The sequence below is a fragment of the Cyrtonyx montezumae genome, unplaced genomic scaffold, assembly GCF_038088225.1.
Source record: "Cyrtonyx montezumae isolate F1298 unplaced genomic scaffold, pur_monq_1.0 scaffold_10, whole genome shotgun sequence".
Taxonomy (NCBI): Eukaryota; Metazoa; Chordata; class Aves; order Galliformes; family Odontophoridae; genus Cyrtonyx; species Cyrtonyx montezumae.
In genome coordinates, this window is record NW_027071826.1 from 32,725,839 (window position 1) to 32,741,968 (window position 16,130).

At 39.3% G+C, this 16,130-nt stretch overlaps 1 protein-coding gene across 1 annotated transcript; it reads left to right on the forward strand.

Annotated features, from left to right (window-relative positions):
* Positions 1-483: 483 nt before the first annotated feature.
* PTGR2 (prostaglandin reductase 2) lies at positions 484-12,376 on the forward strand. Its single transcript, XM_065754725.1, has 10 exons — positions 484-531; positions 4,741-4,809; positions 5,669-5,787; positions 6,389-6,580; positions 7,220-7,390; positions 8,024-8,233; positions 8,975-9,096; positions 10,230-10,317; positions 10,833-10,872; positions 11,970-12,376. The coding sequence occupies exons 2-10, from the start codon at positions 4,773-4,775 to the stop codon at positions 12,032-12,034; spliced, it is 1,044 nt and encodes a 347-aa protein (XP_065610797.1). The 5' UTR covers positions 484-531; positions 4,741-4,772; the 3' UTR covers positions 12,035-12,376.
* Positions 12,377-16,130: the final 3,754 nt, after the last annotated feature.

The following is a 16,130-nucleotide window of genomic DNA, read 5'->3' on the forward strand; positions in this document are numbered from 1 at the left end:
CCTGCCTTTCCATGCCTCATCCTCTTCGTAGAGTAAGCTCTTTGAGTAGAGGCACCTCTTCATCTGTGCTCACACATACCGCATGTACCATTCACAAGTACACACACATACAGACTTACACTGTATGCAGCAGCAACTTTGCAGGAATTTTAGGAGTGACCATTAAGCTGTTCGTAACGCAGCCTCGCACATTACATCAGCAAACAATATCTCATCTGCTGAAACTGAAGAAGCGAGCAACCCTCACTGTTACCCTTCAAGTGGAAAACAAACAAGCAAACCAACCAAGCAACCTTAAGAAGTAGCAAGTGCCCGCACGGCTCATTCTCACCATGGTGAGGGGATGCAAGCCTGGGCGCCAACACAAAGCAATGTCCCCTCGCGCCCCCCCCTCCCCCATAACGCTTGCGCTCAGGATCCGGCCGCTTTAAGCGGAGGCGCGCGGCGCGCAGACTTTGTGCGCATGCGCAGGGCGCTGGGCCCTCGGCTGCTCGTTCGCGCCTCGTGGAGTCGCTGCAGGAGGGGCTCAAGGTGAGTGGGGGTGCGTGGCTGCCGGCTAGGGTGGCAGGCGCTAGCCGTCACCAGCCGTCACCAGCCGTCACCAGCCGTCACCATGCGGGCTCTGGCACGCCGTGCCGTGCCGTGCCGTGCCGTGCCGGGTGTGCAGCGCGGCCCTGAGGCACCCTCTGAATCCCTATCCCTCAGGTAGAGCAGCGTCCCGCCCGTCCCCCGGACCTTTCCCTCTGGAGTAAGCGCCTCGTGGCCGGGCCGAAGGGGTATGGGGTTTACACTCGGGAGTGACTTTGGCCCAGGGCGGGCAGAGGTGTCCCGTGCTGCTGGATTCGTCCCGAAGCACGCGGCTGTGGGCTGCTGCTTAGCACGTGACGTCTGAACGTCCTTTGCTGGTTCTGACCTCTGTCCGTATCTCCCGTGTTGTTCCGTCTGCAGCTTCTGAAGCTCTGGCGTTGAGCCCTGTACAGACGGCCTCCAGTGTCTCTCCCGTCTTGGGCAGCAGTGATTTCTGGCAGTCTTTAGTCACCCCCTGGAAGCCGCTCGGTCAGTGCGCTCTGGGGTTACCCGTGTGTGTGTGCTGCATCACGGATTGTCCCCAGCAAAGTCAGGTGTTTCTCCCAGAGCAACGCTCCAGCCTTTCTGGGAGCTGTCTGCACCCTTATCTTCATTTGTGGCATGAAATTCCACTTAGAAAAAAAAAGCCTCGGGAATTAATAATTTTAAACAATTTTCAGCAGCTCTTCTAATAGGAGGCAGCTATTGAAAAAAAAACCACACACAACCAAACCTGCCCGAGAGGTGCTACCTTAAAGTTTCCATTCCTTATGGCACCTAGATCTGAAAAAAGGAAAGTTTATTCAGTCCAATTGTGTGTAGATGTGAGTCTGTACACCTACTGGAATTTTTGATCTGTATGTCAGTCAAATTTGACTGTGGGAGGAACTGTGGGAATTCACCTTGAGAATTAAATGAGACATGAGATATTGGGAAAGCTGGATTTTTTAGTTCAGCTCATGAAAGTGTATTTTTTTGGGAGTATTCATTTTTTTTATCCATTCATTGTAGTCTGTATTGATTGTAGCTTCTGCTTTTTGAAAACTTGGCTTTGCAATGTAATTAATGTTATGTTTTAATGTACTACTCCTTAGAGGAGTGGTGAACATAAGACTTTGATGCCTAATACTTTACATTCACTTTTCTGTTTTTTTTCAGTTAGTTATGTTCTTTTTTCCCCATAGTCCTAAACTTCTTGCCCGTCTTTCCTCATCTGTTTTCTTGTTGTCACCTCATCGTTTGTTGTTCCCAGTTCCTCTGTTTCTCTCCCCATTATATTTCTGTGCTTTGCTAGCCTTTACATTGCTATCCTTGGTACGTTTCTTTGTACTCAGGGATTCATCATGTCAGTTCTTCCTTCCTGCATGTTCATCATTCAAAATTGTTCTTCCACGGAAGTTCTTTCTTAGGAACAAGGATCCTAAGACATTTTGATACAGTTTCAGAAGGCCTGTAGTCTTGTCTTCTGCTTAGATTGGCAGATTACCTGCTGTTTCTTGTATTTTTTTTCTTCTGTTTTAAACCAGACTACACCTGATGTGGGCTTTGACAACTTAGAAGCAGATAAGTTATTTTGTCAGAAGTACGTGCAACTGAAAACTGTCTTATGAACGGTGTCAGAAACAAGTAGATCCTGTGCCAACCCCAAGATGAACAAACTGGAATGTTTGAGTGCTGAAGAATTTATTTACGTTTTGTAAAAGGAGTTTTGTCAGTTGGCAAAGATGGGAGAAGAAAGACAAGAGGAGAAGAAAATAAGAATAAAACTGGGCTAGAATGTATTTGAGAGTGCCCTGGAGGTGCTGCTGTTGTGCAGCCTAATGCTCTTGTACTCAAAATGTGGGTCAGACGATGTTGGCATAGAATGATGATGTCAAAACTCACAATTTTTACTTCCATTTGTTTTAAAGAATAAAAACAACTCGGGTTGTTTTTATTTGGAAATGCTAGAACTTGCTGCTTCCTATTGGACTTTTTAAAAATTAATACTTGCATTGAAGTGTATGTTGAAAAGCCTTATGTGGATAGGACAAATCCACTTCACTTAAAAAAATCTGTGCTTTTCCTCCCAAAGCTTTCTTCAGTTAATGATGCTAAATGATGGCATTTGTACTTACTTTCTTTTTTCAAAATTATTTATTGTTGATGATATGAAGAAAGTTAGATGGCTTTGTATTACGTTTTGATATTAGTGTGAACATTTGCTTGTGTGATTACTGACTTATATTGTAGGACGGGCGCAATCGTTATCTGTGAGTAAATGTCCATCTCCAGTGGTATATTTTACTGGGACAGCTGTGACAGAATGGATGGGAGTTCATTTGCCAGCCTCTTTTTCTTTCTGTCCACCCACTCTCAGTATTTGGAAGATCTTCAGCTTGAGTTAGTACACAGGCTTCTCAGCCTAAAGCTGTGAAAATGGCCTGGGAAACCAATAGCATTTCTGTTCCCTCAGAACTTCTGTTGTTCAGAGGAGTAATCCAAACTTTCGTTGTATATTTTTCCACTTGTATCTTCCTGTGCTGTTCTGTACTGCTTTCCTTTTGTTTTAGTATGTAAATATCTTTACTCGGCACTTTTTTAAGAGCTGCATTTTTTTCCTCTTTATGCTATAGTAAAAAGCAGATATTTCAGGTATGTGCTGGGCACAATAAATATGCTTTTCATGATCTCTTGTTCAGATTGGGGTTTTGTGCTTGTATAATAAGGGTATTTGGTTTCAGGATAACAAAAATAGCATCGATTCTGACCACAGACATTTCTGTAAGGCCTGAGCTGTACAGTGATCCTGCCTACTCTGCATAGTTTATAAACAGTGGATCAAACACTTAATAGCTTGGATAGGTTTCAACTGAGTATGAATAGTACTTAGAGGAATGATTTGTCCAGATTTCATGTGAACTGTCACGTTGATATCTGTTTTTATTCACTACATTCTTAACTCATTTCTGCACAGAGCAATGTCATTAGTGGCTATAAACTTAAGCCAAGTTCTGTATGTGTGCAGATCATTTACTGAAAGATTTTAAACTGCATTCCCTACATCTGGCCATTTGTGAAATGCTCATGGAATTTACACAAATTCTCAGATGCTAAGACAACTGCTCTGTGGACCACTATGAATGTAATTTTGTTACGCAAATGCTATCAGCCAAACTAGTGTAAGAGATTTCTGTCACTCAGGAATGCAAAATTCAATCATTTTCACTTGAGTTGGCTCAGAAATGACAAGGAATGTAAAGTTAAAATATGTAATTTCATGTTCATAAAGTACATGAGGCCACTGTGAGAACAGACTTGCTCACTTCAAAGTTTAGAAGAAGAATATGGATTTTTGTTCTGAAAACATTTTATGAAGTAACTAGAAAACAACGTGCCTAAGGTCATGCAGGAGATTTGTAGCGGAGTATGATGCTGAACCCATGATTTGCCAACATTTACCTTAGACCATCCTTCCTCTTAGGATTTTACATGAGCATATACTTTACAGAGATTGTTTTAACTGTTTGGCTATAAAGTTCACAAATCTGTTTATTTTTCATCTGTGATTGTTTTATATGGCTCTTGGGTATGAATAGCAAGGGTGGCGAGGCCATGTTTCACTCTTTTCAAATTTGCAATGAAGGCACTATGTGGCCTGCTCTTGGCAATTGCTTTGACAGGATACCAGGCCCTGTCAGATGGATACAACTGTGACAGAATGAAGTTTTGTCAGAGCATTATCAGAATAGCATAGATTTTGGGAGAAGTCATAAAGAGCAGGTGAAGTTCTGGCACCCTGGAAATGTGTCTGCAGGATTTCACTTGCAACACACCTCTAAGTCTAGTTTGTTTTGGATGAGCTGTTTGTATTTTTATCCATTTGTTAGTTCTTTCTCTCTTCTGCTGCTCTCTGTGGTTGCTAATCAGGTTGCTCTCACTACAAATGCCAGCAGAGCAATGGGAGAGCATAGCAGTGCCTGGTGAGACTCTCCTGGCTCAGCGATGTTGCGGCTTTCCCTTACAGCTGTGTAGGGAACAGAGTGGATGTTAGGTTTCCCATGGGATTTGTAAGCGATGTCAAAATGTGTGTTATATAACTCCTGTCCCCCCATTTCCAAATTGCTAAGTACTTTGCCCGTTTTCTTTCTCAAGGGATTTTGTTTCAGCCCTTCAAACTGTTTTCCTTTGTAGGAGTCCAGTGTGAAATCGCTGCAGAATCAGGGATGATCATACAAAGAGTAGTGTTGAATTCACGCCCTGGTATGTATTTTGTTGCAATAAGGGAGCAGTGTGTTTGTCATGGTTGCCTAATAGTCTGAAGTGGTGAGAGTAGAAGCAGAAACTAACTTGAGATTTGCATATCTTAACAAACTGTGCAACAATTAATTTATTATGAGGTGTATTTATTTAGTTTCTACGTGCAGACTTCTAAACTCTTGGTTGAGAAAAATAATGCATAATATGTGAGAAAACCCTAGAAGTAGAGAACGTAATGCAAAGAAAGATTATTATGCATTGCTTTTTAGCTCTGGTATTTCTTCTTTTTGTAAGATTATTGAAGAATTTTGACTTTTTTTATTTTTATTTTTTAATTTGCTGCCATAAGCAGCACGGAAACTATCTGCAAGTGCAGCTATCTTGTACTGGCCCAGGTAAGCATAATGCCAACAGATCTGCTAACGTGAAAATACATTTTTGGTCTGGATTTGCACAAAATCTAGATCAAAAGGTTGCTTGCAAATCGGAATAGACCTGGCAAGGATAATTGGAATAGTACACTAACATATACAACCCTGTGTGCTGCATACCCAGGATGGTTTGAAACAAGTTATTTAATGCTTCATTAGCCTTTGGAGGGAATTCTTGTAGAAATAAGTCTTCAGTAGTCAGGAGGAGTTAGCTGAGCATTTCAGAAGGTCTGTTATTGCTGGGTCTTCAGTTTGGGTGGTGGGAATACACCTGCCTAAGTCTGTCTACTGAGTTAGCTGATAGTTTTATACCTGTGTACAGAGACAAGCTAATGTATTTTAACGGAGACTGTCATAATTAAAAATACCTCCCCTGTTGATTAAAGGAAGCTCTGCATTATTTGTCTTGTTTCCTTTCAAAATAATTCTAGGTAAGAATGGAGTGCCAGTGGCTGAAAATTTCAGACTGGAGCAAAGTACAATACCAGACACAGTGCAAGAAGGACAAGTATGTGTTAGAACCCTGTATCTCTCTGTGGATCCGTATATGGTAGGTGATGAGCTTACAGCTAAGCCAGAACTTCTTTAAAATTACCTTAGATTCTGTACCTATCATGATGTTTAACACCGACGTTAACTATCATAAAATCTCTAGGATGACTTGAAGAAATACAAAGAAAATATTTCAAATGCTAAGTTGTTTTGTTGAACATCTCTTTGTGAAGGATGATCTAAATATATTTTGCTGTTCTCCAATGTGTAGAGGTGGACTAAATGAACTCCGGCTGTTCTTCTCAGTTCTATGATTCTGTGATTTGTGCAGTCAAGGAACAGCATATATGGGAACCTTGTCAGGTCCGAGCCCGTTGTCTTTGGTTGTGAGGCTGACACTGAGGCAGTGTTTGTAGAACGTGTTGGCTTTGGTAACACTGGCAAAGGAGATTAAAATGATCCTTCTTTTGTACTGAGTGAATAAGCAGGGAAAGAGAGATCTAAGAGAAGATTAAGAATGTTTGGGGCTCATTGAGAGATTTTTGAGTAGCCCATTGTGTCTGATGTTTTAAACATATCTCATCCCCAGCTTTGTTTGAACTTCTTATAACCAAACCATGTGTTCTACCACAGCTTCTCATTAAAGCCTTGTCTTTCAGCGCTGCCGAATGAATGAAGATACGGGTTCAGATTACCTCCTGCCCTGGCAGCTGTCTGAAGTTGCTGATGGTGGGGGTGTTGGGGTTGTGGAGGAGAGCAAGCATAACAACTTTGCTAAAGGAGACATCGTCACTTCCTTCAATTGGCCCTGGCAGACAGTGGCCATTCTGGATGGAAGTTTGCTAGAAAAGGTATACAAAACCCAGATTGTCACCATTTTATTTCCATAAATCTTTTCTTTTTTTTTAAAAGAGTAATTAATGATACTATTTCTTAGTCAAAACCAAGTTGGTATTACTGAAGAAATTCATTCTCAAAAGGCACAGTTGGCAAAATCTGTAACAGTTTTCTCTGTTTTTAACAAAGAAAAAATGAATCCTTTTGCCATCACCGTGACAGTATTGTTTTACTTGCTGGGTTTTTAAAAAATGACTGTATTTTAAGAATGTACAGTTTCCAAGAAATGTACTTTAAGACCCTTAGTGGGACTGATCTGCAGTCCTGATGTTTGATAATACTGCTTTTTTATATGCTAACATAGGGATAGTTTCCCATTGCCAGAGACTTCTGTTCTCCTGGAGACTTTTTTGACACTTCTATCATTTAATCTCTTGTGAGTGATTTTGCTTACAAGCTTATTCTAAGACTGTGGATGTATAATCTTTGTTTCATTTTATATAAACTTGTTAAGGGAGAACTAGTTTATAGCTAGCTTATCTATTGTACCTTCCCTTGTAAATATCCTGAATTTGTTTTGTATGATCAATCAAGTAACAGACAGCAAAACCTCACCTTACAAGAAATGAACATCTCGTGATTTTGGTTCGTAGGTTGTTCCACAACTTGTGAATGGACACCTTTCCTACTTTCTTGGTGCAGCTGGATTGACAGGACTGACAGCCTTGCTTGGTATAAGAGAGAAAGGCCATGTGACTGTGGGTGCCAATCAGACCATGGTGGTGAGTGGAGCCGCCGGTGCCTGCGGTTCTTTGGCTGGCCAGGTAGGTTGGCTGATGACACAAAGGATATACAGTTACTAAATTTGCATTCTGAAACATGATGATTAGTAAAGGTACAAATAAAACCATTATAAATATAAGCAAGTATAACTTCATGGGAAGGGCCAGGGTCACAGATTTGATTCACGCTCTCCCTGAGAGATTTTGGGTATGAAACTTAAGTTTCATGAAACTGAGATAGCAGAAAATGGTCCAAGGTGAATGAAGTGGATACTACAAAAACATAGACTCAGTATTTTTTTTTTGTAGTCTGCCATCTGAATACAGTCTTTGAGTTGACTGGCAGCTTCCATTTTTCCTATGTTATCAAATGTAGCAAATCTTTCTTCACATTGGCTATCCAGTACTGCTAAGTGTTGGTAATGTTACGGTCAGTGATTTGGAAAGACAGCATAATTCTGTTGGGAAATGACCCAACAGCAGCTCTTTTATTGCTGTTATGTCACATGAGGGGGGAATGTACACTAACATTTGCTGTCTTCGGTTTAGTGGGATGATGGATCCCTAATATTCCCTCGTTATCACCTCTGTGTGTGGGAAAATGATCCAACTTCTTTTTATTGTGTTTTTTCTTTAGTTGTTTTTTTTTTTGTTTGTTTGTTTTTTTAATGATAGATTGGCCGTCTGGAGGGATGCTCCAGAGTTGTGGGTATTGCTGGCACAGATGAAAAGTGCTCCATTTTGGTCTCAGAAATGGGCTTTGATGCTGCTATCAATTACAAGAAAGGGAATGTGGCACAGCAGCTCCGTGAGCTCTGCCCAGGAGGTGTGGATGTTTACTTCGACAATGTTGGTGGAGACATCAGTGATACAGTTATAAGCCAGGTGATTATGCTGACTATCAGTTTATTCTCATCATTCTCCAAAGTCTGTGTGCCCGCTTTGAGTTAAGCCTGCAATAGAGCACAATGGAATTTCCACTTCATTTGATCTAAGCTGGACACTGACCTTGATCCTGAGAAGAAATCAAACATTTGACATGAGTGCCTGTTACTTGGGCTAGCCTCACAGTACACTAATGAAAACACATTTTCTACTTCTGATCTCATTTCTTCGGCCAGGAGACAGTAATGTTCTAAAAACCTTCTCTGTCAGTGCAGTTGTGTTTTAGTACTGCTTTATTGGCATCACAAAAGAACAGCTCTGCTGGCCCCCAGAAAATGCTCTTGGCCTCTTTTTAACATGAAACCAGTTTGTGCCCCATGGCCGAGAGGCCCTGGTGGCAATGCCGTCTTTGGGGTCTCTAAATCACAGCCTGTATCCAACAGCATTATCCTATTATCCCCCTTCCTGATTAAAAAGGCACACAGTAAAAGCACTATTTATTATATTCCTCATATTCAGTGCTAAATATACTGTATAGCAGTTGTTTTTCCATTCTTGGTCTGCATTTCTCTGTTTACTGGTTGTCACAGGTTGAATGGGACTGAAATTCTGCTCTTTTGTAAGAGAGGTGACTCTAAATAAGGATGCTTATGTGGTATATTCTAGTGCATCTCTAGAAAATGTGGTTTAGGAGACCAAGGAATGTAATTTGTCTCACTTTGTGCTGTCCCAAATAAATAGATGAATCAGAACAGCCATATCATCCTGTGTGGCCAGATTTCTCAGTATAACAAAGATGTGCCTTATCCTCCTCCATTGCCTCCTGACACAGAAAAAATACAGAAAGAAAGAAACATCACAAGGTACAGTTCTCCTTTGGGATTTGTGACTGGGTGCCAGGTGGACTGCTCACAGATTCTGTGTGTCTGATGTTCAGAAGATAGTCTGTAGATCCACACAGGCATGGGTAATTGCAACAAAATGTTGCAACACTATCAAAGCTAAAACCACAGCATCGTAACATTCTTTCTCTTACATTTGTCTGTGATGGCATAAAAATGGGAAAGGAAAATGTTACGTGTTAACATAAATTTGTGATTGCTTAATTTGGTCTTGGAGTCTCTGAGAGACTTTTCAAAATAAGGGAATGTGTTACCATGGTTCTGTTGTCAGATGTTTTGCAGCATGTTCTCTCTCCAAGTGTAGTGGTTCAGGCAGAGAGAAGGTCAAATATTTTTTTTGTAATGAAAGGATGCAGCTGATGCCATGATTGTATTTAAATTTCAGTTTTAGTATTTGGGTTTTCATTAGATAATGGGAGCTATAGCTGTGGTTGTTACAAACAGGTAAAACACTGATTTTTTTATGACTCTGAGAATAGACTGAATCTTCCATAAAAAAATTGGGTGGAGCAAAGGCAGAGATTAGGAACAAAGTTTTATAAGATTTTCCATTCAGTGCATTCCAGAATGTTGGGGAGATATTTGATTCCTGTTCAAATGGACTGAAGTCTAATTAAAATTATTTTATTTCCTTGATATTGTGGTCCTCACTTTAAAAAAACTGTTAAAAATACTAAAATCCATGGTATTTAGTAGAACGCAGTGGAGATTTTGATCAGTACATTGCTACAGTTATCATTTTTGATGATCACGTCATTTTCTCTTGATTGCTGTAGGCAGCTATGACAGTAGAATCTGCAAAATTTTGGGGAGCTAGAAAGTATCACTCTGCATTTTATGGACATTTGCTTGTTCTTTTGGCAGTAGTCCTCGATTTTTGTTGTGCTTCTCTCTGATGCTTGAAACAGAAAATTAGTTGTCCAAGATCAGTGGTATTCTCAAATTTCTGCTCCTGTCTCAACAAGCTTGCAAACCTTTGCAAGCATCATTATCATCACAATGGACAATTCAGTTTCAATAATATTGTCATGTTGCTTCAAAAAAATTGCAAAGATTTCAAAACACACTCATCAGCCTCATTCTTTCTTTCACAGAGAACGATTCTTGGTCCTGAACTATATGGACAAACAAGAAGCTGGTGTACTACAACTTTGTCAGTGGATCCAAGAAGGTAAACTGAAGGTAGGAATTTTTACATTTAATGCGTGGCCTTTGATGTTATCACCTCAGATTAAACTTCCTGTAGTCATACCACAATTTCTTTGACTCTTTTATTGTGCTTCAGGATCAAAGAGAGATTTTTTAAAAGCATACTTGAGTATACTCGAAAGCTTATGAGGTGGCAGTGTTATAGTGAATACCTACTGAGGATGGTGTGGCTGCACTATGACAGACACGATGCTGACATCCATATTCTCTCTTTCAGCACAGGATGTAAGTGCTTTTTGTCTTAAGGGATCAGGCCTTCAAAAAGATTTACTTTTGAATACTTGATTAGTTCGTGTTGTGAATGCTTTTGGGGATCTTGTCAGAAATCTTGTTTCAAGCCTTATAATCACCATCTATTATTTTCTAAGTGGTAGGTTCTTGGTATCTTTTTCCCTGTAAGGCCTTTCTAAATTAGTTTTCAATTCTTCAGCTGAGCAGTGCGTTTCTCTCGTTCAACAAAAGCTAAGAGGACTTGTTTGTATTGACAGGTCAGAGAGACTGTGGTAGAGGGCTTAGCAAATATTGGTGGTAAGTTTTTACAACATTTTCTAAAAATAATAAGCACAATAATAGTAGAAGCCATTTGCCAATTCAGATTCTTGTCCTTTACTATAACATTATAATCATGTTTCAAATAAAAAAAATCACAAGGTATTAAAGTGTTCTGAAAAAAAATTACTGTATATTAAAAAATTTATTGGATATAAAGTTTGTGGGTTTTCTTTTCCCAGACTTACTATGTAGGAAGATGAGAGTTGTGTTGAAGTGCTTATACGGTTACCTCAGCAGGTCACAGTCATCCTGGCCTTACTGAAAAGGAAAAGCATACTAGACATGGCAAAACAGAAATCAAAATTAATATTTTTGGAGAAATGAGATAACCTATGGCCTCATCCAGAAACCTGTAATATAAAAAGCTTGGGGTCCCATGACTCTAGTGAAACAAAGCCAAAGAGCCAAATGTGACTCAAATGCACTATAAGAACATATTCCTTTCAAGTATCAGGGAAGAGTATGATATAGCTCATTTAGTCTTTAGTTCTGTAAGACTGACAATCAGTAGAAATAGGCATTAGCCAAAATGTATAGATATACATTTATTTTTACATTTTCATTTATTGTTGACATTTACTGGTACACATATGTATTTTGAGGGAAGCAGATCAAATTTTGCAGGCATATTTCACTCCTGATTTACTCAGATTTATCCCTTTGCATCAGTTTGCAGCATTTATTGCACTACACAGGTACTTATAAGTCTTTTCCCTTCACAAAGGTTTGTGAAAACGATAGAATTTGTGGGTTTCTCCAGTCATGCTTCATCTTTGTGTTTGGCATTTGGCTGCTTACAACAAAACAAAAGAGCTCATTAACTTGTATTGGATGAAATAGGTACTAAAAAATTGATTTTTAAAAAATCATTACACAAAGTTTCCTGTAGCAGTTTATTACACAAGTTGTTTTTTGTGTTGTTTTTTTCTTTTTCTTCTCCATTAATTTAGCATATCATTAAGGATAAATATATAATTGCTCCTGTTTGGGGAACTACTTAGTAGTACTTGCTTCTATCACTTGGTTTAAAAGAAGTTACTTGGAACTAACTTCCTTCATTGTTTCTCTTGAAGCTGCTTTCCAGTCGATGATGAATGGAGGCAATATTGGAAAACAGATCGTCTCAGTTTCGAAGTAAAAGTCATTGTATGGGGAAAAGTAATTTGATCCTAGCTGTAGGAATAAATAAGTTTTACTTACAGTAATTTCCACTTTAAATTAGCAATTAAGTTGCTCAGCATGTAATAAAAGCAGGTATTTTAGGATGCTAGTGCAGAATCCAAGCTAATGAACTGAACAAAATTGGAAACAGGAGTGCAATAATTAAAACTAAAACTAGTAATATATTTGGAATGATTTGACAACTGCTAATCAGCACACTTGCAAGTAATTCATGGGTATGTTTTGGGGGTTAGACCACCTCAGGAGCTATTTCCAATAAGGGATTTCTTTACAGACACCTGGTTTTGGACATTAGAAGAATTTACTAGTGTACATGTGTCATTCCTATGCCAGTTTGTCTCTGTGTCCAGGAACTTCTCTGGGAATTTTTAATTTACTAGTATAAGCTTTGCAGTCTAATCAGTCTGGTTATCATCTTATAATTTTAAGCGTTCTAATTTTTTTTTTTCAGATAAAAGCAATCAAAAATTCTATTTCTACAATTCAAGTTCTATAATATCAAAGATGCTTCTATTTTTCCCATCTGGAACAAATTTCCACTGATTGCATTTCCCATTTCTCTGTGTGGTATCACTATACGCCCTATTTTCAGAGTACTTTAAATCCTTTTAACCTAGTTCATGTAGAATTCCATCTGCACGCCACCTGAGACTTCCACCTGAGGTAGGTGCAGCTATAAGGCCTAGCTTGTTTTGGTGTTACAGTGCTCTTTTACCATTTTGGAAGCTTGAGAAGTGAGCCACCATTTCCAAGTCTGACTAACATAACCTCAAGCAAGGTGAGACTGATGGAATTTAAACTTGTCTTCAAGATAAAGAAGCTGAAAAGAGAATGGATAATTATCCTAAAGCCGTTAGAATTCCACTATTATATACATTTAGAAACATTGATACACTAATTTAGTGATTAGGATAATTTATGAACATTCCAATTGACAAGCTCTTGTTTTTGGTGCCTTTAAGAGGAGTGCTTCCAAACAGTAGTGTAGGCTGAGAATGGATCCTCTATAGACCTTCTTGAGTCACTACCTAGGCTCAAACTAAATGGAATCCAAGAACTAGGAGGGAAAACTGTTCAAGAAATTTGGCATTTAAATCTTTTTCCACACTGCAGAAAGGCAACATATCAAAACTGCCCTCATATCATTATGAGCAACCAGTCCCTTGATTTCTTAGTGCTGAAGGTGACCCTGAAAGAAGAAACTGTACAGTGGCTAGCACTATAGGCTTTGAAGAAGAGAAAGACACCTGCATTACAGCATTACGTGGTTTAAGACCTTCAAGCATGCATTTTTCAGCTACACTACTAATGACTGGTTCACTTTCAGCTAGATTCTCAATCCAGCATCATCTCTAACTTGAGCACTAGCAACAGTGTCATGCTGGGACAGAAAGCCAAAGTTGTTGTGGAACAAAATCAGTATCATTGTAAGCAAATGAAGATGCATTAAAGCATCAGATGAAATAAATTCTATGAATTCCTGCTTACTGATAGTTTAGAAGCGATACTCATTCTTGAAATTTGAGTACTTCAAGCTGTAAGACTTAGTAATTTTAGATGAAAGAGAAGAGGGAGCTAAGGGATGCTCTTTTCAGTGTGCTGGTGTGTCAGATCATGTACTTTTATTGTCACCTTTCCTCTTTTTCTTCCCTCCCATATGCACGTTCTTTAGATTGAAGTGGCATCATAATGGCTGTTATGCAATGCATGGCCTTTTCTGCAGGGAAACTTCTGCCAGGCAGTAGGTTGGCCTTAACACACTGTAACACTTAGTCTTTCTGAATAAACTTCCTCCTCCTAAAGCCTAGTTCATTCCTAGAGTTCACCTCCAAATTAAAAAAAAAAAACAAAAAAACCCCACCCACTTCACACTAATTTCAACATCCTATTGCTTACATTTCCCTATATTCGGCTTCCTCTAATCTACCAATTGTATTTCAGTTTCAGCACATTTTGAGAAAAATGCCTTATGATCTTAAAACTGAGGGCCCTTTTGTTTTAATCCAAATCATTCTAGTTACTTACACTTGTACATTTCAGAAGAAACTTCATCCATGATCTGTGGACAATTTGTGTTTTAAGAACATAAGGAAGGTAGCATAACAATAACCACTGCTGGAAAGATGTTAAAATGTTTTCATACATTATGGGTAAAGGCAACTTACACACATTTCCAGAGTTGCATTTGCTCGTCCAAAGTACAAATGTTGTACTTTCAAACACTGTTTGCTAAAGAGCTACTCAAGAGTGAGGTCATATGAGTGAGCACTGTGAGCTGACACCTTCCAGGAAGGACAGCCTCTAGGATCTTAACCTTCACATCTTAAAAATAGGACTAAATCTTAAAATTCCCAGCACAGTGATTTTTACAGCAATTACTTAGTAATGCACACACACTGCAAGCCTATTAAAGTCTGATGATGTGAGGGGTGATCTAGAGTGAGGTCATGCTGAGATATTAATTCCTTAATGTAATAAAGGCAGCTCGATTGCTGCAGCATTCCTGTAGATTAGGTAACTCACAGAGAGGAATATTGGTTCTGTCAGCATAAGTCAGGAAGAAAGAGATGCAGACAGAGTAGATTTCATCATGGTATTCCCAACATTATGGAGGCCTTTCTGTATTTCTGAACCCTGTCTGAATGTTATCACTTCAGAATGAAAAAATTAAAGGGAGAAAAAACCTAAACTAAGTGCCTATAATATTTGTAAATAAATATTAATTTGTTTTGCAACCTTGTTTTAATTTCTTGTTCTAACAGTGTGACTCTTTGGTGGTTGTATATTTTGCACTGTAGGGAGGTCTCATTTAACAGAGGATAACAAATAATTGCTAATTAAAATCCAAGCCATTCTGGATGTAGCACTGTCACCAACTGCAGAGGACCACGTGTGCATGAAGCCTTACCTGACAGGAACTCTGCATGGTAGTTCAGATGATCTTAAGCAAGGGCAGACATGAATGCAGACTTGCTGCCTGTATCTATAAGAAGGTACTGGAAGTTTGGCTGTGCAATCTTTATAAATAAGCATTTCTTGTTGCAACTAGTAGTAACATATAAACAGCACTGGACAGACAGCTTTAAAAATTAAGTGAGCCCTTCTTACACTTGTTTATGTTTTACCTGTTTTATGTACTCCCATTTTCATCTCTTATGCACTGTGAAAAGTTGCTGTTGGCTGCAGATTAGAGCTAGGTCATACATTTTAATGGAAGGATTTAATGGAAAATAACAGATACCTTGAAAAGAGCTTACCAGCCCCCATATAGGTGATTCCTGTTGCAGTTTATATTAGCAACTTTGGCCAAAGCGAAGAGAGAAGCTATCTTTCAGGCAGCTTTTATTTTTTTCTTTTCAATGCATTGGTGGTGGGAGAAGCAGAGACATGACTATTTAGTGCTGTTTTTTCTAACACCGCTTTCCTGTATTGCCACAGGGAAGTGGGAATTGTTTATGCAGTCCATTAAAAGGACTGCTGGTGGATAAAGGATCATAGGCAGAAGGCAATATCCTGCAAGGGTTATGAGCTGGAATAAACTCCAGACCTAGAAAATAACTTGTGACACACAACTGGAAACTTCAAGGAAAAGCACAAAGAGAAACGAGTCAAGGCTGTTTAGCTACACAGTTATGCAACTAGAAAGGTATGTTAGAGAGTTGTGTTGAGTTGTGGCACAGCACTCACCAGGGGTGAAAGAGTCGACAGACCCTAAATCTCCTCTTAGTTTAAAACCATTCCCCCTTGTCCTGCTGATATCAACCCATCTAAACAGTCATTCCCCCTCCTGTTTATACACTTCCTTGAATTGCTGGAAGGCCACAATGAGGTCTCCCCAGAGCCTTTTCTTCTCCAAGCTAAACAAGCCCAGTTCCCTCAACCTTCCTTCATAGAGGAGGTGCTTCAGCCCTCTGTCTGAGCTTCATCTAGTTACCACCAATGATAAGTGACTGGTGATGTCTTTCCTAGAGACGGGCCATATTTCTTGCAACCTGTATATACTTCTAAAGGGAAAAGTCACACTGTGATTTTTTGTTATCTGTAGTTAAACA

Excerpts from the sequence above, each read along its gene's own strand:
- PTGR2 (XM_065754725.1), top strand. The coding sequence starts at position 4,773 with ATGATCATACAAAGAGTAGTGTTGAATTCACGCCCTG. Across the intron at positions 10,318-10,832 it reads TCCAAGAAGGTAAACTGAAG|GTCAGAGAGACTGTGGTAGA; the intron begins GTAGGAATTTTT and ends TTGTATTGACAG. Across the intron at positions 10,873-11,969 it reads GGGCTTAGCAAATATTGGTG|CTGCTTTCCAGTCGATGATG; the intron begins GTAAGTTTTTAC and ends TTTCTCTTGAAG.